At 44.4% G+C, this 26,141-nt stretch overlaps 1 protein-coding gene across 7 annotated transcripts in view; it reads right to left on the bottom strand.

Moving 5' to 3' along the window:
* fat3a (FAT atypical cadherin 3a) overlaps positions 1 to 26,141 on the bottom strand; it is a 963,948-nt gene that overhangs the window by 159,795 nt on the left and 778,012 nt on the right. For all 7 annotated transcript variants that reach the window (XM_038819007.1, XM_038819006.1, XM_038819008.1 and 4 more), the window contains 2 exons: positions 19,961 to 20,100; positions 10,216 to 10,491 (listed from right to left, as the gene is read on the bottom strand). In XM_038819007.1, coding sequence (XP_038674935.1) covers positions 10,216 to 10,491; positions 19,961 to 20,100 — 416 coding nt within the window. The remainder of the gene's footprint in view (positions 1 to 10,215; positions 10,492 to 19,960; positions 20,101 to 26,141) is intronic.

Genomic DNA, 26,141 nt, shown 5'->3' with positions numbered 1-26,141 from the left:
GTAGAGGAAAGGATGGCGAAGATGATTCTGGAAAAGAGCGAAAGTAACAGGGTAGTTGTTATGGGAGACTTTAACTTTCCTAATATTGACTGGAAAAGATATAATTCGAGTACATTGGATGGGTCGTTCTTTGTACAATGTGTGCAGGAGGGTTTTCTGACACAATATGTTGACAGGCCAACAAGAGGTGAGGCCACTTTGGATTTGGTTTTGGGTAATGAACCAGGCCAGGTGTTAGATCTGGAGGTAGGTGAACACTTTGGAGACAGTGACCACAATTCGGTGACCTTTACGTTAGTGATGGAAAGGGATAAGTATACCCCGCAGAGCAAGAGTTATAGCTGGGGGAAGGGCAATTATGATGCCATTAGACATGACTTAGGATGTGTTGGTTGGAGAAGTAGGCTGCAAGGGTTGGGCACACTGGATATGTGGAGCTTGTTCAAGGAACAGCTATTGCATGTTCTTGATAAGTACGTACCAGTCAGGCAGGGAGGAAGGGGTCGAGCGAGGGAACCGTGGTTTACCAAAGAAGTGGAATCTCTTGTTAAGAGGAAGAAGGAGGCCTATGTGAAGATGAGGCGTGAAGTTTCAGTTGGGGCGCTTGATAGTTACAAGAAAGCGAGGAAGGATCTAAAGAGAGAGCTGAGACGAGCAAGGAGGGGACATGAGAAGTCTTTGGCAGGTAGGATCAAGGAAAACCCAAAAGCTTTCTATAGGTATGTCAGGAATAAAAGAATGACTAGGGTAAGAGTAGGGCCAGTCAAGGACAGTGGTGGGAAGTTGTGTGTGGAGGCTGAGGAGATAAGCGAGATACTAAATGAATACTTTTCGTCAGTATTCACTCAAGAAAAAGATAATATTGTGGAGGAGAATGCTGAGACCCAGGCTATTAGAATAGATGGCATTGAGGTGCGTAGGGAAGAAGTGTTGGCAATTCTGGACAAGGTGAAAATAGATAAGTCCCCGGGGCCGGATGGGATTTATCCTAGGATTCTCTGGGAAGCCAGGGAAGAGATTGCTGAGCCTTTGGCTTTGATTTTTAGGTCATCATTGGCTACAGGAATAGTGCCAGAGGACTGGAGGATAGCAAATGTGGTCCCTTTGTTCAAGAAGGGGAGTAGAGATAACCCCGGTAACTATAGGCCGGTGAGCCTAACGTCTGTGGTGGGTAAAGTCTTGGAGAGGATTATAAAAGATACGATTTATAATCATCTAGATAGGAATAATATGATTAGGGATAGTCAGCATGGTTTTGTGAAGGGTAGGTCATGCCTCACAAACCTTATCGAGTTCTTTGAGAAGGTGACTGAACAGGTAGACGAGGGTAGAGCAGTTGATGTGGTGTATATGGATTTCAGTAAAGCGTTTGATAAGGTTCCCCACGGTCGGCTATTGCAGAAAATACGGAGGCTGGGGATTGAGGGTGATTTAGAGATGTGGATCAGAAATTGGCTAGTTGAAAGAAGACAGAGAGTGGTAGTTGATGGGAAATGTTCAGAATGGAGTTCAGTTACGAGTGGCGTACCACAAGGATCTGTTCTGGGGCCGTTGCTGTTTGTCATTTTTATAAATGACCTAGAGGAGGGCGCAGAAGGATGGGTGAGTAAATTTGCAGACGACACTAAAGTCGGTGGAGTTGTAGACAGTGCGGAAGGATGTTGCAGGTTACAGAGGGACATAGATAAGCTGCAGAGCTGGGCTGAGAGGTGGCAAATGGAGTTTAATGTGGAGAAGTGTGAGGTGATTCACTTTGGAAAGAATAACAGGAATGCGGAATATTTGGCTAATGGTAAAATTCTTGGTAGTGTGGATGAGCAGAGGGATCTCGGTGTCCATGTACATAGATCCCTGAAAGTTGCCACCCAGGTTGATAGGGTTGTGAAGAAGGCCTATGGTGTGTTGGCCTTTATTGGTAGAGGGATTGAGTTCCGGAGCCATGAGGTCATGATGCAGCTGTACCAAACTCTGGTACGGCCGCATTTGGAGTATTGCGTACAGTTCTGGTCGCCTCATTATAGGAAGGACGTGGAAGCTTTGGAACGGGTGCAGAGGAGATTTACCAGGATGTTGCCTGGTATGGAGGGAAAATCTTATGAGGAAAGGCTAATGGACTTGAGGTTGTTTTCGTTAGAGAGAAGAAGGTTAAGAGGTGACTTAATAGAGGCATACAAAATGATCAGAGGGTTAGATAGGGTGGACAGCGAGAGCCTTCTCCCGCGGATGGAGGTGGCTAGCACGAGGGGACATAGCCTTAAATTGAGGGGTAATAGATATAGGACAGAGGTCAGAGGTGGGTTTTTTACGCAAAGAGTGGTGAGGCCGTGGAATGCCCTACCTGCAACAGTAGTGAACTCGCCAACATTGAGGGCATTTAAAAATTTATTGGATAAGCATATGGATGATAAGGGCATAGTGTAGGTTAGATGGCCTTTAGTTTTTTTTTTCCATGTCGGTGCAACATCGAGGGCCGAAGGGCCTGTACTGCGCTGTATCGTTCTATGTTCTATGTTCTATGTTGCGTTGGGGCCGGCGCGGAGAATATCCCATTTGGTCCTGATGACTTTAAGTATAGCCAGTCTTTCTAATACCTTCTCTTCAGCAGCTTTTAGCCCATCCAGTATCTCAATACACCCTTTATCACTATGAATTGGCAGAATCATCTTCGTTCATAAAGGCAGAAGTAAGGGTGGAAGATATGCATGTATTTGCCATAATCTTCCAATTTTCCTTTGGTACATCTGTGGTGCCAGGGACTGAAGAAATGCAAATGCTACACACTTGTTCAAAAAAAGGGACAAGGACAATCCAAACAACTACAGGCTAGTCAGTTTAACCTCTATAGTGGAAAGCCTTTAAAAATAATAATCTGGGACAAAATCAAGTTACTTGGACAAGTATGAATTAATTAAAGAAAGCATCTCCGAGTTTATGAAAGGCACATCAAGTTTAACTAACTTGATAAGTGCTTTAAAAGCCAGCGTTTTAGCCCAATGTGTTAACCAGCCCCTATACAATATTCTATAGGTAACCCTCAGTAACTTTCCCAACAACATCGGGGCTGGTTTAGCTCACCAAGCAGGCCAGCAGCACGGTTCGATTCCCGTACCAGCGTCCCCGGACAGGCGCCGGAATGTGGCGACTAGGGGCTTTTCACAGTAACTCCATTGAAGCTTACTCGTGACAATAAGCGATTTTCATTTCATAAGCCCCAAAATACTTTTTAACAAAGACAGCAGGTTTGCATTCTCTACAGAAAGAGGTGTTATTAACAAATCATCAAATGAGCCAAAGACATTATTTCGCTTATAGAGAGAAAGATCTGCTTGATTTGATAAACACCCATTTCTTAAAGGTACATCCACCTGAAATTATAGTGTTCTTAAAATCTTCCAAAGTGCTTCACAGAAGTGAAGCAGGTGGCAAGCAGTGAAAAGGGGGGGGGGGGGGGGGGGGGAGGGGGGGGGGGGAGTTCACTTTTGCGCTGGCCATAGCGTAGGCTTACATGGCCGGCGCGTAGGAAAAGAGTGCCCCAACGGCACAGGCCCGCGGATCGGTGGGCCCCGATCGCGGGGCAGGCCACCGTGGGGACACCCCCCCCCCCCCACCCCCGGGGCCAGATCGCCCCGCGCCCCCACCAGGACCCTGGAGCCTGCCCCTGCTGCCAGGTCCTGCTGGTAAGGAACCTAGTCGTATTTATGCTGGCGTGACCTGCATAGAACGAGCGGGACTTCGGCCCATCGCGAGTCAGAAAATCACTGGGGCGGGCCGCTGTGAGCGGCCGCCGACTGACACGGTGCGATTCCTGCCCCCGCCGAATCTCCGGCGCCGGAGAATTTGGCGGCCGGCGGGAGCGAGATTCACGCCCCCCCCCCCCCGCCGATTCTCCGACCTGGCGGGGGGCCGGAGAATCCCGCCCTTTGCCACACAGTTACAGAAAAGGGCGGATTTGTAAATTAAGCTATGGATTTGGCATTTAATGCTTTGAGGTTTCAGGGCTAATTCAAGTTCCCTAAGTCAAGCCAATACAAAAAATATGGCTAAGTTTGCATTAGTATTTCAGGTACACTTTTGGATGAGTGGTGCTTTATATAGAGTGGAGCTCAGGATGTTGGTGATGGCATGAGTGTTGAGAGTGTATGTGATGGAAAGCATAGAACGATTTCAGTGGTAATGCTGAGGGAGATGAGGGCAGAAGAGGACAAAGCTGCAAAAGCAGAAAAGTGATTGCTTGAATATGGGGATTGAAACTTACACAGGAGAAAAAAGTCTTGAACTGTTAGCCTTGGTCTCAGCAAACAGGGGGAAGCGATGGAATAAAGGGCCAGGATGCTAATTTTTAGTAGATGTATGAGGGTAACTTCAATTTTGTTGATGAGTTGGAGGAAGTCAGACATCTAAAAAAATTGCTATTAGTAAAGCAAATGAGAGATTCTTTTACTTAAACTGCACTCATCAATTGCATTCCATTTTGTTATAACGTGCCTGGATCCTATTGACTGGGGACAATTGGTTACCTCATGTTCTTTGAGAAATATGAGCTCCTCCAATTAGAAAGTGGGGCGGGGGGGGGGGGGGGGGGGGCAATCATTAGCAGAGCGGTTCTATAAATAGAGCTGGCATGTGTGGTACCGGCTAGAGAGAGAACCATAGAATATAGAACAGTACAGCACAGAACAGGCCCTTCGGCCCTCGATGCTGTGCCGAGAAATGATCACCCTACTCAAACCTACGTATCCACCCTATACCCGTAACCCAACAACCCCCCCCCCCCCCCCCCCCCCACCCCCCACCTTACTTTTTAGGACACTACGGGCAATTTAGCATGGCCAATCCACCTAACCCGCACATCTTTAGACTGTGGGAGGAAACCGGAGCACCCGGTGGAAACCCATGCACACACAGGGAGGACGTGCAGACTCCGCACAGACAGTGACCCAGCCGGGAACCGAACCTGGGACCATGGAGCTGTGAAGCATTTATGCTAACCACCATGCTACCGTGCAACTGTCACAACCAGTTGTGAACAACTCAGACTGTGTACATTGTAAATTAAGTTACTTTCTATTTCACTCGACAAACTCATGACCCTCACAAAACATATGCTGTGCAATATAACAACTTTTTTTATAATAGTGCTCATTTCTTCTGTTCGCATTCTAATGATATTATCATTTACAATTCACTTATACATGCAGTTCCATGGGATGAATAATAGAAAACCCACTCACTTTGCTAAAATAACACACAATTGTACTCAATATAAATGCCAGGCTATTTAAAGCTTGCTCGAATGTTTTTAATGGAAAATAAAACATACATTACAAAAGCTGTTTAACTGATGCACCCTATCAAGGCAGTAATTCGTGCCCTTAGCGGCATTCTTTAATGTGTCTGAAATTTTGGCTCAAAACTACTTTATGTCTAGATGTAAAGGCAAACTTGGATAGAATATTTAAACAAAAGATTATGCTAATTAGGAAGGTGCATTGCATGTGTATGGGGACTAGAGTACAAGAATAAGGACATTGTGCTAAAATTGTACAGGGCTTTGGTGAGACCACAGCAGGACTACTCTTCACAGTATTGGTCATCATTTCTGAGCAAGGACACACCAGTATAGGGATTATGCTAATCCCTATATTACAATGTGAAGTATTTCTCAGCCTACCTTTGACAATTCTTACATGATTTTATTGTTTTAGGTTTGTAATATGCATTAAATAATATTGAACAATATTATAAAAACACATGGGGTAATTACTTACAATATGCTAACTCATCCGTGGACATTCAATTATTTGAGTGAAAATAAATAATGGGCCAAATCTTCTAGTCTCCAGATTATGGACATATGACTGAGATGTGTATTGGGATGCTATGGACGTCTCAACATGTGGACCTATGTGGGAATTGCCCGAGAAATTTCAGCTTCCAATGCACAATTCCTCTGCTCTCCAGGATCGCCTGACCCGACTACCTAACTACCCACTCAACAGCCTACCCATTTACCCTCCTCATACACCAATCACTAGTCACTTAGCTACCTAACCCACCCACCTCCTACCTGATTACCCACCTATATACTCACCCATTCACCAACATGTATTCACTGACATGTATTCACTAACTTTCACATTGGACATTTAAATTTATTGTATGGCAGCTAGTTCCATTAAAAGAACTGGTGTGTCTTGTCTTTCCCCAAAATCTACTACAATCTGATGGAGTTCTGAGGAATACTGCGCTCCACATTTCTGGGACAGCCAGGTTTGGAAAACCCCAGTAGAAATGCAAAGAAGCATCTGGTTAAGCAAATTTCCAGACGCAATAGCAATCTGATGAAGATTGTCATTCCTTGGAATAGCCAGGCTATTATCAACTTCTCAGTAAATATGTACGGTCCATACTTGTAATAGGTAAGAACCTATCAAATGGTTACAAGTACCATGATATTACTTTTGTGAAGAACAAATATGAACTATGACTGAACAACCTCTCAGCGTCTAACCTATCAAGTCCCTTCAGAATCTTGTGAGATAATCTCTAATACTTCTAATTGCTAAAAAATATAAACCTAAATTATTCATCACATGATAAGCCTCTCTTTCCAGTATGCAATCCAATAAACCTTTGCTGTACTGTCAACAAGGTAAATGTGTCCTTGCTCAGAAATGATGACCAACAACTCTGAAGAGTAGTCCTGCTGTGGTCTCACCAAAGCCCTGTACAATTTTAGCACAATGTCCTTATTCTTGTACTCTAGTCCCCGTACACATGCAATGTACCTTCCTAATTTTTCCTTTACCTGCATGCTGAATTTCTGTGTTCATTGAATGTGCACATTCAACTCTCCATTCTACACCATTCTTAATATCAAAGTGAATAACTTCACAATTCCTCATATTATACCCCATCTGCCACCCTGTTGCCACTCACTTAACATGCCTACAGATCTTTGCACCCTCCTTGTGCTCCCCTCACAGCTTACATTCCCAACTTGTTTAGCATTGTCAGCAAACTTTGATGCATTACTATCTGTTTCTGTATCTAAGTCATTGATTAGATTGGAAGTAGATCAAGCTTCCTGCGATAATCCATTAGGTACAGCCTGCCAATTTGAATCACGTTGTTTCTTTCTATCTCTGCTTCCTCTCTGTTAACTAATCCTCTATCCATGCTAATATATTACCCCAGCCATGGAAACTCGTATTGCATGTTAACATTTGTGTAGCACCTTATCAAATATTTTTTCAAAATCTAAGTATACAACATCTACAGGTATCCACTTTACCTACCCTACTAGCTATATTGTTAAAAAATAGCTCTGTCAAACACAATTTCTCCTTATTAGAACTATGTTGGCTCTATTTGGCAATACCATGATTTTTTAAATGCATTGTTAAAACTTACTCAATAATGGATTCCAGTATTTTCTGATGACTGTGTCAGACTAATTGGCCTCTAGACCCTTGTTTTCTCTCCACCTCCTTTCTTGAATAGTAATGTTACACCTCCTATATCAGGAATACCTGACCGTGAAGTGCCGCCCATACTCTCTTCCACGTGAGTTCACTTCAGCCATTATCACAGCGGTCTACATCCCACCCCAGGCACAAGTGAAGAAGGCACTGGACGAACTGTACACAGTTATAAACAACAACGAAACAGAACACCCAGAGGCTTTGTTCATCGTGGTCGGGGACTTCAACAAGGACAACCTCAAGAGTGTACTGCCAAAATTCCACCAGCACATCTCCTGTCCCACCAGGGGCGATAAAACTCTTGACCACTGCTACTCAAAAATCAAGGGTGCCTACCGTTCCATCCCCAACCGCACTTTGGAAGGTCTGAATAGGGTAGAATTCGAGGATTTTCATCCACTGTCGCTGGGTCAAAATCTTGGAATTCCCTTCCTAACAGGATTGTGGGCATATGCACACCTCAGGGACTACAATGTTCAAGATACAACTCACCAGCACCTTCTGATGGGTAACTGGAGATGGGCAATAGATACTACCCCAGCCAGTGACACCCACATCCAGTAAATTAATTTAAAAATCTATCACAACCTTCACTACCTTTAAAAAAAGTGTTTTGATCTGGCAAGTAGTAAGGACTGTACAAACCAAATCCCAAAGGGAAACTTTGCAAGCTATCACAACACTTTTTTCCCTGTATTTGTACCACAAAAGTATATCTGTACTAAAGTCAGGAGCCACAAGTTCCAGTAACACTTTTGTAAATTTTAAATATTGAATTAAAACATTTATTAACAAAAGAAAATAAAACTTAAAGATTAGATTTAATTTACACAAGTTAAAATCAATCTTTCAGAAAATTCTCCACGAAAGATTACCTACTTCGAACCATGGTATTCTTAAGAGTTCAGAAGGAGGCCCTTCAGCCCATCGAGTCTGCACCGGCCCTCTGAAAGAGCACCCCACCGAGGCACACTCTCTGCCCCATCCCTGAAACTCCACCTAAATTCCACATCTCAGGACACTGAGGGGAAACTTTGCATGCCCAATCCACTTAATCTGCACATCTTTGGATTGTTGGAGGAAACCGGATCACCGAGAGAAAACCCATGCAGACATGGGGAGAAAGTGCAAACTCCACACAGACAGCCACCCAAGGTTTGAATTTAACCTGGTGCTGTGGGGCAGCAGTGCTAACCACTGAGCCGAACAACTTGGTTGGACTCATAAATAAACGCCCCTTGAGGCAAAAATCTCTTGAAATACTTAAGATATAAAAATTCCAGTAATATTACCACAAGGCAAATCAATTGTTGCTGTAAGGGTGATATGTCGCAGGGTTTCTCACTTGCACTGCTACTCTGCTGTGCAAATTCAAAAGCTTGAAAACAAAATTCTGCTTCGTGAAAACAATCAGGCACTTTTTTCGGTGGCTTGAAGCTGCCTCTTGCTTTGTCACAGTTGTCCTAACACACTCCAGGAGATCCTACATGGCCATGATGTGTTGGGTATGCTGGGTCTGCGAGAACTGCATTTACTGCAGTAGTGAGAGAGACAGGCTTCCAACACTTGAAGAAATGCAACTCGATTTTATTGAACTTTTAACTATCATACATACTTTAACTGTGGGTTCACACAATGCCGACTTGACTGGAGACCTGAGACTAACCTGAGCAGACTATCTTACTACCACATGGTGTATGTTCTGGTTGCTGCTCACGAGCTCTGACCGTCTCAGAGGCTGGATCCCGAGAGAGCGGGAAAACTAGTGCCCTCTGGCTTTATAGTGGTCGTGTCCTGTCTGGTGATTGGCTGCTGTGTTCTGTGTGTTCACTGGCCATCCTGTGTGTCAATCACTGCCTGTCTGTGCACCATCATATACCTGTGTGTATATTATGACAGGCCACTCCCAAAACAGCTCTCATATCTCTCTTTAAATGTTTGTTTCTTTCGTAATTTCACACTGACCTTAGTCTTCTTTGAATTTTACCTTTCCTAGAATATAACATTTATGTTCTCCTTATGGCCACCATTTTTGATCTTCCACACAATCACATTTGGAACAATATGCCTGCCCACTTTCCAGGTGGATTTCCAGTCATTTTCTCCAGAGGACTATTCAAAGTCTGAGTGTATTGCTTAAATGGAGGCTGCACTCACTACTGCCAGATTGGTCAATGGTACTGCTGGAAAGACAGGTTATTACTAACGAGTTGGAAAGCTAAGCCTAGGTTCTCTGGTGCTTCCAGGATGTTCTATTGTTAGAAATGGGGGCATGAAAGACATTCTGCTTCCCAGCTATTCTGCCTGAAGGTAGCAGAGGCTTGCAGACCCTGGACTGAATGTAGGAAATGCTGAAATGACCTGACAAGAGCGGCTAAGTACAATCCATTTCTTTCTCCATTTATCCCTGAACAAATACCTTTAATCTATCACATTCATCACTGCAAATGCACAAGGGGCAGACCTGGAATATATCTAATATTCATTAGAATCATAAACTCCAAGTAAAGACAGTGAGATGGTTCCTTGTAGCTTGAAATGTGATTAACTTATGATAACTAAATTAACAGATAAATTCTGCAACCTAAACTCTTTAGTGATATCTCAACAAGTAGAAGTAAGCTGTCAGGAGAAATGAGACACATGCTGCAAGTTATTGTCAATTTGATGTGAAGGGATATTCCTCTAATAGGCAAACTCTGAAAATATCCCAGAAAAAACACTCACTCACCATTATAGTCAAGCTGTGCTGAGCCTGTGCTTCATGATCCAACTTTTCAGCGATGCTCATCTTGCCCGTACTGTGGTCAAGTTGAAATTTGCGGATGCTTATGGGATCTATACTGCTGTGAATTGAGTAGGTCAACTTGCTTTTCTCATCCCTGTCAGTAGCTTTAATGTGCAGAATTTCTGTATCTATGTTCGCATCCTCAGAAATGGTAACATCATAGCTCGGCTGGGAGAACACAGGGCCATTATCGTTGTTGTCGAGTATTCTGATAAATACCTGTAACCAAAACAGGATACAATTTAGATAAATTTTTATAACAATGGCCACTATTTAGTTGTCACGACAGTCGCAGTCTCGAATCCTGTAATGGCCGCTAAATCTCGAGAACCCGACAATGGGATTTGCGCCAGCCAGATTTCAGTTCAGGATCTTTGCCGCCTGAATCCCGTGCTGTCAATGACGCAATCAGGTTGACGCCCAGGAAGAGCGCGAGCTGATTAACATAAACTAGCATACATTAGAATCTCAGTAGCGGACTTCACACGACTACTTCCAACTGCAACGTATCTTCCCACCCAGAGGGCGTGATGTCACGCTGGATTGAATCACTAATGGTTTTCAAAAACGAAGACCAATTGTTGTGACCATGCCGGGGATGTACAGGTAAGTATAGCATATGGGTGGTAAGGGAGATGCCCTCATAGTGCCCTGGCACTGCCCCGACAGTGTGAACCTGGTACAATGTTATTCTCCAAATCTGAATAAAGATTGTTGACTTCCAGTTAACACAAATACTTTATTCAATGGGTTTGTTCTGTTTCCAGAGCTTAACTCAATATAATACAGTCAAGAGGTATGACCAGTGAAGCTAAGGTAAACTGCCTGTGCTGAGCTGTCTCTGTCTGCTGCTGCTCACTAGCCCTGTGCTTCTCAAAGAGGCGGATCCTCCCTTGGGCTGGACCCTTTATACCCGTCTCTGATGCTGCCCACTAGTGATGCTGTGGCTGTTAAATCTGTCTGTAGTCCCTGGTGTATGTGCAGATGTATGTACAGATGTACAGATCACTACTTCCCCCCCCCCCCTCCCCCTTTTATTGGATGTTTTCTAGACAGGCCTCAAGAAAACTGTACATAACAAGTGGTGAGAATATGCAAATCTGCACACTTTGAAAATGATAAAAGTAATACAGAAACAATTAACTGTGTTGTGAGTCCATCGTGAGAGATGTCCATATTCGTCTTGTGCGTGTGTTGAAGTGTCGTTACAAATCTAGCCGGTCGGGTGCCTTACGGCTTCTGCTGGAGCGTCTTAACGGTGATAGTAGGGATGATGGTTTGATGTCATCAAGAGTACTGTCTGACGTTGTGTGGCGAGGAATGTCCTATGGACAAATGGACTCGGTCAAGTCCAGTGTGGGAAATACTGGCATTGTAGGTCGAATCTCGAATAGATCTCGGCGGTTATGGCGAAAAAGTACTCCCGCAGACGATTTGACGTGCCTCCTGCCTGATCACCGTGGCTGACACAGACCATCTGCCTTCTGGGTCCCTGATTCTGATGGTGTCACCTATTGTCAGTGGCTTGAATGGGATCGCATGTTGATCGTAGTATAGTTTTTGTTTGGAGTGTAGTGCCCGCATGTCGTCGAGAACCAGTGCATTGCCGGGGTCTCAGAATTGCTTTGCCGCGAGGGTTGTCCGGATGTCTCTGCCGAAGAGCATTTGCGCTGGCGACAGTCCTGAGCTCAATGGGGTTTCTCGGTACGATAAAAGAGCTAGGTTGATGTCGGAACATGACTTGCCTGCTTTGCTGATGAGTCGTTTAATAATATGGACACCATTTTCCCCTGCTCCATTTGATTCCAGGTAGCAATTCTGTGTCGCACCGTTGTCTGACCTCGACTTTTTCCTGTGTTTGTGGTATTGATTCTGTATATCATCATTTGTGAAAGCTGTTTTGCTTGTTTGTTGTGGAGCAGATGTGAATTTGTGAGATTCTTTATCATGCCATGGCATGTTTGTAGTCTTGTCATTGTTTCGCAGTGTGCTGTGGCATTGTCCTTCACGTGCAGAGTTGTACTATGTTGTACAGGGCATTGTTTCATTGTTGTTGTTTCTCTCTTGGTTGTTTTCATTGACATTCTTGTTGTTGTCGTTCTTGTTGTTCTTTTAGTCACGCTTGTTGATGCTGTTTTCGTTGTTTTCGCTTTTATTCTTGTTCTTTTCCTTGTTGTGCTTGTTGTTTCTGGTATGCTTCGTTGCTTTTAGTCATTCTTGTTGCTGTTCTTGTTTCTTCTGTGCTTCTTGTGGTTTTTGTTGTTCTTGTTGCGCGTGTGCCATGTGGATGATGTGAGTCATTGTCACAGTTATTGATGTCAGTGTCCTTTGTGGTATCTGCTACATTGAGCGTGTCTTCTTGAGAATTGTGAGAATGATCTGATGTTGCATTGATGTTGGTGACACAGTCATTTGTGGTGGATTTGATTCCTCTTCTTTGCTTACTTGGTTCTCCTCTTCTAGAGTCATTTCTGGTTCACTTGAATCATCTGTGATTTCTAGGTGCTCCTCTTTTGGAGTCATTTCAGATTCATTTGAATCATCTGTGATCTCTTTGTGCTCCTTTTCTGGAGTCAAAACCGTCACAATTTCATTTTGTTGTGGGTCGTGGTGCTCCTTTTCTAGAGTCAAAATCTTCCCGATTTCAATTGACATGGTCTCTCTGGACTCATGAGTAGCCGTCCTCTGATTATTGAGTGCTTCTGTGCAGACGAGCTGAGATATGTCAGTGTCGCTGTGATCCTGTACATCCTGTATGGGAATTGTGATTTCTTCGTCACTTGCCTCACATTCAGTGGGTAGACATTCAGTGTCTTCTTCTGGTGGCTCAAATAAGCTTGATAGATCTTCATGGTCTTGTACATGCATGGTGTTCGCTATGGAGTATTTGCTTGCTACCATTTTTGAGTCTGTCACCGAGCTATCTGTGAAGGCTTGCGTCACTCTCTTTGTGGAGTCCTTCATCGCTCTCTTTGTGGAGTCGTGCAATGTTCTCGCTGTAGAGTCGATCTGTGCTCTCTTAATGGAGTTGTTCTGTGCTCTCTGTGTGGCGTCGTCTTCGTCTTGTGTATTGTTGTCATCCAATGTACCGACGATCTGCGATGGCACCATGGTATTGAATTTATCTACCGTGAGAAGAGTCGTATTGAGCTTTTCAACCGTGTTGCCGATGCTGTGATCAGGATCTCCGAATAACTCAGCCATGTCTGAGCAGTATTGTGTGTATTGTTCATTGGACAAATCATCGCTTTTTGTTTCAGATTGGTGATCGTTCTCTTGATGTTCAATGAACAAATCATCTTCTTGTGTGGAGGCTGGGACCCTTCGTGGTACCTGGACCACTCTCTGTTTCTTGGCATCAGGCCGCAGCATAATCCTGCACTCACGAGTCGGGATGTCATATATGCTGGGCTGAAGATTCCCAATTCCGAAGCACTCATCATTGGGGTCTTCACGGTACAACACCTCTAGTTGCGGTTCGGATTTGGTACTGGGGTAGCCATCTCCCAAGATGAAATCTTCGTCTGAGTCGTAGTCTACAAGGACCATATCATCTTCTAGGGCGGTGCTAACTGCTTGTTCCAGGGTGTTGTGAAAGTTATTATCAACTGCTGGTGTAAGTTCGGGCATTGTTCTGTCTTTTGAGGCAAGAAAATTGTGTTTTGCAGCTTTAAATTTCTTTTTGTTCATTTTCGTGCATTTCCCTTTTAAGTGGCCATGGTCCTGGTCCTCTGACGTCATGACGCTCTTAACATCATGCGTAGGACTTGATTGCCCATGCGCACACCGAGTTTCCTGTACTGTGCCCTCTTTTCGCAACTGAGCATGTGCGGCTCCTTTCCCAAGATGGCTGCCGCTCAGAACCTCCGTCTTCCTCCGATTCAACCCTGCCTCCGCCTCATGGTGAGTATTCACGCCATTTTTGCCGATTTTCTTTTCTAAATGATGATTCTGTGTTTGTAGAGACTCAAAGTACTGATTTTGTTTTTGTTCATAAGCAAGGCATTTTTGTATAGCGATTTGGATAGTTCTGCTGCACATCTTTATATCTGTTCAAAACCTATTACGTAATGCCCTTCCCTGTGTATTGCCTTTAGTCTATTTGCATTCAGTGCACAAAACCCTCAAAGCAACTTTCCTTTATACTTCCATAGGTTTCCTATTTCCCACAGCTGAGAAAAGCTCCTGTGGACACATTCTTGTCCAACACATTAGCCACATGAGCTCAACTGGAAATTCAGATGTGGCTAATTGTATTTCTGCTTAGATGATAAAGATGAGTAGTATCCATAGGTAGTGTATTCTTTGATCTTTTGTACTTTGTTGATAAGAAATTGCAAGACATGGGCGGCACGGTGACACAGTGGTTAGCACTGCTGCCTCTTGGTGTCAGGAGCCCGGGTTCAATCCGGCCTTAAGTCACTGCCGGTGTGGGGACTTCACATTCTCCCCATGTCTGTGCGGGTTTCCTCCGGGTGCTCCGGTTTCCTTCCACAGTCCAAAGATGTGCAGATTAGGTGGATTGGCCATGCTAATTTGCCCTTAGTGTCCAAAACGGTTGGGTAGGGTTGCTGGGTTTAGGCATATGATGGAGGTGTGGCCCAGGGTGGAGGTGTGGCCTTGGGTGGGGTGCTCTTTCCAAGGGCTGGTGCAGACCCAATGGGATGAACAGCCTCCTTCTGCACTGTGAATTCTATGATTCACCCAGGTCTGCGTGGGTTTCCCTCGGGTGCTCCGTGGGATTCCACCCAAAGATGTACGGGGTAGGTGTATTGGCCATGATAAATTGGCCCTTAATGTCCTGGGATGTGTAGGTTATATTATGGGGTTGCAGGATAGGGTGGGGTGGACATTGGTGGAGTGCTCGTTTGAAGGGTTGGTTTAGATCGATGGGCCGAACGACCTCGTTCTGCATTAGGAATTCTATGATTAAGGCCAAAACCAGAGTCTGAACATTTTTGATTGAGTGAGTGCTTTATTTCCTTGGGTTAGAATTTTCCCTTTATTTGGCAGAGTGCAACAGTGAGCCAGAAAAGCAGTGTTTAAGTTGCTAGCAACAATGGTGGATTACACCATCGTATCATTAGGAACAATTAAAATAAATTGAAAGGGATGGGTCCTATGATGTCACGCTGGTGAGGCAGGCTCACTCAACCAAGTTTTTAAAAAAAATCAGATACCATGTTTAAAAGCCAACTGCCTCCACTTGGCACTGCACAGGGGGTGTGTGCTAGCGTCAGTGTCTGGGCTTTGCCAGGGGGCAGTGCCCAGACATGACCCTCTCCCCTCTAAGCAAGGCACACACCCAAGCTCCTCTGTGAGGTGCCTGCAAGGTGCACTTTGTGAGAGAAGAGTCGTAATTCAAGCTGATCTGTCTTCACGCCAATGTAAATTGATTTTCTTATGGTGGTGGTGATTCAGACTAACAGGTCTGCAGTTTCCCATTTTCTCTCTACCTCCTTTCTTTTTTATTGTGAAAATATTTTTATTGAACTGTTATTTTTTTATGCCCATAGAGTACAAAAAGTAAAAAAATTACAAACACCAGTAAATCAAATAATAAGAACAGTAAACACCCCCCCCCCCCCCCCTCCTCCTTTACTTCCTCCCCAACAGCTAAGAGTGACCAATTCCTTAATGTACAATATGAATTGTTTCCATCTGTGGTAAAACACTTCCAAGTGATTCCCTCATGGTATATTTGAACTTCTCGAGGTGCAAAAACTCAATTAAGTCACCTAACCATGCTGAGGCGCTAGGTGGCACACAACTCTCCAACTCGCCTCCGAGCAACCAGCTCGGCAAATGCCAGGACATCCCCCCTCAACCCCCACCCCCCACCCCTGCTGTGTCTCTGGCAGGTTCAATACCTGAATATAACAACTAAATGATGGGCTCCAAGTCAATATTCAATAGATTGCCAATATGGTGCTGAAAAAAAAGAGACCCAGAAGCCCACAAGATTGGGACAGGACCATAACATGTGCGTATAGTTTGCGGGCCCTCTTGAACTGTGCTCACACCTATCCTCAACCCCCTCAAAGAAACAACTCATTCTGCCTTGGTGAGGTGTGCCCTAAACACTTCCTTGAGCTGGATTAGACTCACCTCACACAGGATGTCGTACAGTTCACCCTACAAAGGGATTTACTTCACACCTCCTCATCCAGCATGTGTCCCAGCTCCTCCCATTTTGTTTTCACCCCCTCCATCAAGACCAACTCTTCCCCCAAAATCCGTCCATAGATGCCGGATGTACTATCCTCCTCTAACACCAAACTGGAAAGAATCTTATCCCATGAGGTTGAAGGCGGTGCCACAGGAAATGTCAGGAACGTCCATCGAACAAAGTTTTGAACCTGGAGGTACCTGAACAGATCCCAACTTTCTCTTACAACTCTTCCAGGCCAACAAACAGCCCTTCCAGGAATAAATTACTCATTTTCTGCAGCCCCTTCCCTTTCCAACCCCCAATTGGAATGAGGTCTCTACCTGACCTGTTATCACTGCTGCTTCCTGGACCCTCACATATAAGGTTGTTGGTAGCAACTACTCTGGGATCACCCAATCTAAGGAATTAACCCCCACCACCTACTCAGACCCTTTGAGGAGGCCAACAAACCAGCCAATACTTTTGGATCTTCTGTCACATTTAAATGCCCAGTTAACTTTTTTAGAGTGACAGTGGCTGCTACAGAACTGCTGACGTTTTGCGGTAATGCACTACCGTAGAGATTCCATGGTGCACAGATGGGGCACCTCACCCAACAAACTGATCAATGTTACTGTGACGCCATACAGTGTGTGTAAAAATCAGGGGCGAAATTCTCCGACCCTGCTCGTCTGGGGCCGCCAAAAATCCCGCACCAGCCATGGCAGAGATTCTCCGCCACCCGGGAATTGGTGGGGGCGGGAATCTCGCCACTCCGATCGGCGAGGCCCCTGCGGCGATTCTCCGGCCTGTGACGGGCCGAAGTCCCGCTGCTGGGAGGCCTCTCCCGCCGCCGAGGTTTGAACCACCTCTGATGGCGGCGGCACGACCGGGCCCCCGGGGGGGGGGGGTGATTAGACCCCGGGGAGTGCCCCCACGGTGGCCAGGTCCGTGATCAGGGCCCCCCGCTCAGAGGTCAGGCCAGTGCCCTGGTGGCACTCTTTCTCCTCCGCCACCGCCACGGCCTCCGCCATGGCGGAAGCGGGAGAGAAACCCACAGCGCGCATGCGCCGGTAGTGACATCAGCCGCAGCTGGCCGTTGACGTCACCACCGGCGCATGCGCCAACCGGCAAAAGCCTTTCGGCCAGCCCCGGGCCTGAAAGGCCACTGGCGCCGGTTTTTGCGGCAGTCGGCGTGGTGCCAACTGCTCCGGCGCGGGTCTAGCCCCCAAAGGTGGGGAGAATTCCCCACCTTTGGGGAGGCACGACCCCGGAGTGGTTGGCGCCACTCCCCTACGCCGGGACCCCCCATCCCGCCGGGTAGGGGAGAATCCCGCCCCCGTTAAGAGAAATGGAAAACTTTTCAAGATATTCTGGCCCTGTCCTCGAGAACCATTAGGCATGGGCTTTCCAACCCAATTTGGCTTCCTTAACCTATTCGTACCGAGACCCATGATAATGCCCTTTTACCATCCTGGCAAGGATTATCAATCTTTGAAATTAAGCTTACAATTTTCCACATATTAGCATGCTGATGACTTTAACCAGCTGTGACTTCGGGGAGCCTAAATTTCTCAGGCAGTCCAAACTTAAATGGGAGACACTCCAGCAGTCCCAGCATTTAGAAACCAATGAGAGGAATTATGCACATACAGTGACATTGCCCCTGGCCAAGTAATGATGTGAGAGTTGGCCATGTAATGCGGTTCTGCCAACCCTATGTTAAGGGTTATAGAGAGCTAATATTAAATACTTTCTTGTTATCATGCCTGCCACACATGCTATTCCATTCAGGTCCAAAGGTTCCGAGTATGTTTTGTCACAGCTATTTAATTGAGTGATGCAGCGCATTCCATGCCTGAAAAAGCACAGCATTCAGCTCAGGGCAGGAACATCACACAGCCAATATTGTTCCTTCAATTTTAATATTGCTACCCGAATGCTCTCCCCCCCCCCCCGGATAACATTTATATGCCTTCCTTTTTACCTAACTTTGGACCAGATTTACACAGATATTCAACTTGAAATTGTTCCGAAAGCAAGATCTTTTTTCTTAAGGAATGACTTAGATCGGTTTTCATTGACAGGAGGGTCGAGATCCAGAAAATACAGGATAATTGGCATGAGAGTCTGTGCTGGCTGTCAAATAGCGAGCCCAAGCATAATGGTCTGACTGCCTTCTCCTGCATTGTAGCATGTAATGACTCAAGTACTATCCTCCCTTTATCAATTTTCGATCACATGAAACAAAATGATAGCTTAATATTGAAGAAAATCCCTTGGCCCTAAAGAATGTAATTTCCAGAGAAGTAGATGCTCAATGGCAAAGTAATGAATGAATAGCTCAAAAAATGTGTCATTTACATCTCAACTAGCTGATTATTATAAGGGACTCCAAGGACTGGTTAGACTTTGACAGATTTTCCTTGGTTAAAGGAGGATGTTCGGATGCAATATTTACTGAATTCAATTTCACACCATGTCATAATGGGATTTGGATACACAATTTTTGAGTTGTTAATCCACAAGTATAAAACCATCAGCCTGACCCTCTTTAAAGCACTATTTATGGAATTTTCCTCATGTTGTCACCTTGTTACAAATATTATGGGCAGCACAGTGGTTGGCACTGCTGCATCACAGTATCAGGGACTTGGGTTCAATTCCAGCCTTGGGTGACTGTGGAGTTTGCATGTTCTCCCCATGCCTGCGTGGGTTTCCTCCAGATGCCTCCGGTTTCCTCCCACAGTCCAAAGATGTGTAGGTTAGGTGGATTGGCCATGCTAAATTATTCCCTAGTGTCCAACAATGTGCAGGTTACGTGGTGTTAAGCGGATTGGGCGGAGGAGTGGACCTGGGTAGAGTGTTCTTTCAGAGAGTCGGTGTAAATTTGATGGGCTGAATGGCCTCTTTCTGCACTGCGGGGATTCAATTTGATCATTATGCATATATATCAAGCGCTACAATCTCCACCCTGTGCAGTTCATATTTTGTATTACATATAAACACACCCATGCACATAAGAAGTCTTATAACACCAGGTTAAAGTCTAACAGGTTTGTTTCGAAACACTAGCTTTCGGAGCACTGCACCTTCCTCAGGTGAATCCATTCAAACCTGTTGGACTTTAACCTGGTGTTGTAAGACTTCTTCTTACTGTGCTTACCCCAGCCCAACACCGGCATCTCCACATCATGGCTACCCATGCACATTACAAAGTGGATATGTTCAATAAGCAGCTAGGAAACAAGATAAATTGATCAGTCTATGAAAAAAGATGTTTCCTGCCTGTGAAATGAAAGTGCAATTCGTGTAGATCTGCCAATGACGTATACATGAAATTCCCAAACAACTAACCTGGCAGTATGTTGGATGATTTCAGAACAAAACAATGGACCCTTTCTCATTATTAAACATTTTATTGCCTATTAATATTATGAGTTATGAAAGACAAATCATTAAAGCAGCAGGAAATAATGTATACTGATCATCATCATTTGTAATGCACATTGATTTCATACAACCAAATTGCTTTACCTGTGTGGCAGCTGAGTTTGTCCCGTCTGTGACTTCCACAGTCATATTACATGTGGCCCTGTGCTCAGTATCCAGTGGCTTTGCGATAACAATTGTGCCAACACCTTTCTCTATTTCAAATGTGTTTTCATAATTTCCACCTGTAATATACAATATAATATGAGGACTATGCAGCCATTTAGTCGAGAGATAATGGGTTGGATTCTCCAGACCCCCAGCCACATGTTTCTCATTGGCGCACCGTTTTCTGGTGGTGGGATTCTATCTTCCTGTCGCTTGTCAATGGGATTTCCCATTGAAGCCAGCCCACACCACTTGGAATCCGTGGACGGGGGTGTCCTGCCAGCAGGAAAAGAGAATACCAACGGCCGGAGAATTCTGGCAAATCTATTGAAAAAGGCAATATCCCTTTTATCATCCCTGTTAATTTAGTTTTAAAATCTTTGGTTCACCACATGCACAGAAAACGCCATCAAAGGTTGAATTAGGATCACAGCCACCAGTAATGAGATTGGTTGTAGCCAGAACAATTGATGGATTTTTGTTACTGAAATTGCCAGAATATGATGGAATTACATATTCTTAACCACATTGAATTATAGACTAGGTAAGTGAACAAGAAGGGATAATGGACGGGATTCTCTGGTCCACCAACTGCGTGATTCTCAGCAGCGGGATTCTAACTTCCCGCCGATTGTCAATGGGATTTCCCAATGTAACCACCCTACTCTGCCGTGAAACCCGCTGGCGGGGCTGCATTGCCGGTGGCAAAATTAACTCACAACAACCAGAGAATTCCGGCCATGGTCTTTAAAATTTAAAAAGATTTACAAATGGAACGTCATGCCAAGCATGTTACAACTACACTATTATATATGCCCTATATGATGTTGTCAATCTTTCTTAAGAGACTGAAAACTTCAAAAGTTATCAGTAAGAGCAATAATTACAGCAAAAGACATTGATGAATATGTTAAATAAGTACTGGCGGTCATCAACTCAATTTCAAGTTTACTTTTGCTTCAGGGAAGCAGTTGTAGTGCACATTTTATCACCAGGATAAATTGCAGTTCATACCTCACATCAAAGACATCAAGAACTGAAACAGGAATGACATGGTAGCGCAGTGCTTAGCATTGCTGCCTCACAGTGCTGAGGAACCGGGATTGATTCCGGTCCTGGGTCACTGTCCATGTGGAGTGTGCACATTTTCCCTGTGTCTGCATGGGCCTCTCCCCCACAACCCAAAGATGTGCAGGGTAGGTGGATTGGCCACACTAAATTGCCCCTTCATTGGAAAAAAATAATTGGGTACTTTAAATTTATAAATAAATAAATCAACTGAAACAGACCAAAGTGTGATTATGAGCAAATAATTTATCTCGTGCTCTGGATTGGATACAAGTAATTACTGTCAGAGCAATGCAAATATTGACTGTAGCAAGAAATTTTTGTTATGCAGTACCATTTGCGAATTGTACTGTGGGGCGAAGAACAGACTAACCAATTTTATGCTGAATTAGAAGATGAATTTAAAAGTATAGAACACTCTCATGTTTGAAAATAATGGCACTTCCAACTCAGTCTGGCTAGTTGGCAGTGGAGAGATCGGCAGAGCAAATATTCCAAGAGTATTCACTGCAGAGGCAGGAATCACCAGTTAGTTTGAAAGTACGCTCAGCACCCAACCAAAATCACATTCAATGCTATAAAAATAACCATCTCAAAATTTTAAAGATTTATGGAGCAAGAACCTTTCACTATCCAACTGTTTAAATATCTTTATCTTTACCAGTGCATTTCCCTTCGAGTACCTTTCCCAGTCCTCATTATTCACACATGAGTTTCGATTGTGAATGCCAGCAGGCTGGTGAACAGCTCACATCACAAAGCCCAGTCCAGTTCCAATTCAGCATTCATATTTAAACTTTCCTTGAGGATAGCAAGATAGCAATTTCCCCTGACCCAGGAGCACTTACGCCAATAGTAATACTCTACTGCTCCCTGGCTGAAGTCTGCACACCAGGGGATTAAACCTGGGATAGTCTTCAATTGCACTACTGATTGAATAAACCTGCTGAGCTATATCTGTAAGGGGGATGGGGGGAGAGAGAGTCAAATGTGACCACTGTAACCTCAATTTGATATTTCTAAATAAAGCTCTTTGGGGAAAAAAATATATGAACTGGGATTACGGTTTCAATAAACAGTATAACTGCGGTAAAAATTAATACAAATGTTTTAATACAGTGAACTATAATACAAAAAGCACAAAATAAATACAAACTAAGGAAAACCCTAATAATGAGATTATCAAGTATTGCCAGTTAATTGATATCAATCTGTCACAAATAATATTGCCCTACAATTCTGTTACATAGGGTTCTTTATATTTTCAAAATCAGCCATGGTCTCTGATTAATGCAACATCAAACTCAAGAGCATATTTGCAAGTCAAGACTAACTTAAATACAAACATTTCATCTAAACAGCAATCATGCCCCATATAGATATGAAATTTGTTTGATTACTAGCTTCGAAGAAAATAACTTATACAGCCATATGCAACCTATTAATAGTTCTGGAGTAAAAGTAAAAAAAGGTAATTTTAATTGGGAAGATGCTGTGTACAGGATGATGGCGGAGAGGTGGGGTGTATGGGAATATGGTGCTGTGTCAGGGAATAAAACAGCAAATATTATGCAGATTTTGAACAGGGTTGGCACTTCTGAAACCTCAGCAGAATCTCCATCTCTCACATCAATTATATATAATATGTAAATCGAAATACAGTGACGGAAGTGCTTTCAGTAATCCTGCCTTCAAGTCATCTTCAGCCAAGTATTTATGTATATCATTTCAATAGATATAAATATGAGCACACACGGATGTTTCAAAAGGATGTATTTTATCCAAATAAATCCACAAACACACCATGTTGGAGTAAATCACAAAGTTGACACATTTCATATTTGTCAAATGAGAAAATGTTGTTATAATATTTTGATCACTTTTCAAATTAGGACTTCATGGGGCAATGCTGGAACTTTTCATGTAATGTCACAGAACAGATTTGAGATTCTTTCCACTCAATTATCAATCTGAATAAGCTTGATCAAAGAGTCACAGATGGAGCTTGCTCCCTTTCTCCACAGGAGGTAAGGAAATCGGAAGGGTGCATCCCTTCTAAATGGTTAGTGGCACCTCCTGCAAAACGTTAGCATGGGGTTTTAGTGACAACATGTCTGTTCAACCATCCTCACAGCTACGAGATAGCTAATTAAGCAAAGGGAGAAGAAGGAAAAAGGGGAATATAACAGCAAAAACAATTGAGAAAAACATATACAGAAAAATATCCTAAAATAAAATAAATTCTATCTAGAGAAGTCAGAGTGCAGATTGCAGGACTAATTCTGTGATCCTACACTCCCAGCAAGCAAGACTGCCTGTTGAGAGCAAGGGAATTGTAGAATTAACCATTACATGCCTTGCACAATAAAAAGGTATAGGTAAATAAATTCACTTTCAATCCTTATTTCACAACCAATAAATTACTTTTGATGTGCAATCACTATTGTAGTACATCAGTTGGCTGGACAGCTGGTTTGTGATGCAGAGCAAGGACAATAACGTGGGTTCAATTCCTGTACTGGGTGGCGTTATTCATGAAGGCCCCACCTTCGCAACCTTGCCCGAGTTATGGTGATCCTCAAAGGGGAAAGCAGCCTATGGTCATCTGGGACTATGGTGACTTTACTTTTTATGGAGACACTCAGACATTTTATTTACTGCATATGATCCCATAAACCGCAATGAGATAAATGACCAAATAATCTTTTTTAATTATGTTGGTTGAAGGATAAATGTTGATGAGGAAACCGGTGAGAATTCTCATGCTGTTTTTTTGAATCGGGATACTGGGGGCTGGATTCTCCATTGGCAGGATCCTCCGTTTCATCAGCAGCGCACTCACGGCCATGGATTTCCCAACATTGTGGGGATGTCTATAATGGGAAACTCCATTGGCTGGCTGCCGGGACAGAGAATCCCATTGCTGGTGGGGGCGCGCTGCACCAGAAAATGGCTTTGGTGGAAAGGAGAGTCACGCCAGGGTTTTTTTCTGTCGACTTGAGAAAGTGTATAAAGCCCTGATTAAATGTTATAACTGAAGATTGTTAACTCTATAACTTTGAAGGGCAGCACGGTGGCACAGTGGTTAGCATTGCTGCCTATGGCACTGAGGCACCGGGTTCGAATCCAGGCCCTGGGTCACTGTCCATGTGGAGTTTGCACATTCTCCCTGTGTCTGAGTGGGTTCACTCCAACACCCCAAAGATGAGCAGGATAGGTGGATTGGCCATGTTGAACATGCAGCAGGTCACAGCACTGCTCTACACATGGGCACAGCAGCCCAACTCAAGTGCATAAACAGGTATCAACTGTGCAGCACCTCAAAACGTCTCTCTACGAATTATCAAGAGAGGAGGCCTGTGATTCCATGGCTACTCCCAGCCTTACCTCAGGGATATGTACTCATCAAAGGGCTCTGACTCCTTACGATATTGCTCACAGTGTTAAAACATGCTATCCTAGCATTGCACAGCTACTGTTACCAAGCTTGTACAAGGCAAATATTTCAGAATATAAAACCCCATCGTCTCACTATAATGCCATCCAGCCAAGCTAATGATGCCCCACAAACATGGACAACATGCATTCTGACTCATGTACCACACCTACTCCAAAGCCAGTTTGGCTAAAAATGAAAGCAGTCTAGAGAGCCAGGATATGCCAGCTCCACAGTTGATTACCAAGATCATAACATCTTGGTCCAGGCAGTCAGCTACAGGAGGGACATGGAGAGAGATTGTAAAGATGAACAGCCCCTCTGGGGAGCACCAGCATACACAGGTTCAGCACTGGAAGTGATCAATTCTGGTCAAAGTCGCAAGGGGTATAAATTAAAACTATGAAAGAACGTCCATTTCCCCTTTGGTTCAGTCATCTGCTGCATTCTGCCAATGTGAGTGAAATTTTCACCCACTCGGTGCATATCCCTGAATTGCAGCATGCAACATGGAGGCCATAGCATGCAAGATGCTCCTCATAGAATCCCTACAGTGCAGGGAGGCCATTTGGCCCATTGAACTTGCACTGACCATATGAAAGAGCACCCTGCCTAGGCCCACACTCCACCCGATCTCCGTGACCCCACCTTTTTTTTTTATAAATTTAGATTAGCCAATTATTTTTTCCAATTAAGGGGCAATTTAGCGTGGCCAATCCACCTACTCTGCACATTTTTGGGTTTATGGGGGCGAAACCCACGCAGACACGGGGAGAACGTGCAAACTCCACACGGACAGTGACCCAGAGCCGGGATCGAACCTGGGACCTCAGCGCCGTGAGGCGGTTGTGCTAACCACTAGGCCACCGTGCTGCCCAACCGTGACCCCACCTAACCTTTGGACACTAAGGGGCAATTCAGCATGGCCAAACCAGCTAACCTGCACATCTTTGGACTGTGGGAGGAATCTGGAGCACCTGGAGGAAACCGGCACAAATATGGAGAAGTGCAAACTCCACACAGATAGTCACCCAAGGTTGAAATTGAACTGGGTCTCTGGCACTGCGAGGCAGTAGTGTTAGCCATTGTGCCACCATGCTACCTATGAGTACTGCCCACTCATCTTGGAGTGATGTGGAATTGCCAGCATTGGACTGGGGTGGGCACAGTAAGAAGCCTTACAACACCAGGTTTAAGTCCAACAGGTTTATTTAGAATCACTCACCTGATGAAGGAGCTACTTCTTACTGTGTCATTTTGGAGTGTATTCTCAGTTCAACTTCACAGTGCTCAGTGCTAATGGGTTACTGCCAAAGATGCTGTTTCCATCCAGGTGGAGGAGAATCCCTTTGCCATATAGCTCAGAACTGCCTCATTTCCCTATGGTTCTTTCAGGTGATGTAGGAACACAATGTTCCTCAGATGGAGATCACCAGGGGTGGGGGTCCCTATTGTTGAGCACCATTCACACTGTGAAGGATAGGGCTGAGAAGATTATAAGGAGCTTATCCAGAGAACAAGTGAATGAATATCCCGTTCCAGGTGCACAGGTTCCTGGAATTGTTAATCTTTGAAATGGCTTAGTGGTGGTTGTCATGGTGTGGATTTTGAGAA

The sequence above is a fragment of the Scyliorhinus canicula genome, chromosome 14 (genome assembly GCF_902713615.1).
Source record: "Scyliorhinus canicula chromosome 14, sScyCan1.1, whole genome shotgun sequence".
NCBI lineage: Eukaryota > Metazoa > Chordata > Chondrichthyes > Carcharhiniformes > Scyliorhinidae > Scyliorhinus > Scyliorhinus canicula.
Note: the sequence above shows the minus strand (reverse complement) of the source record. Positions and strands in the feature narration are given on the sequence as shown.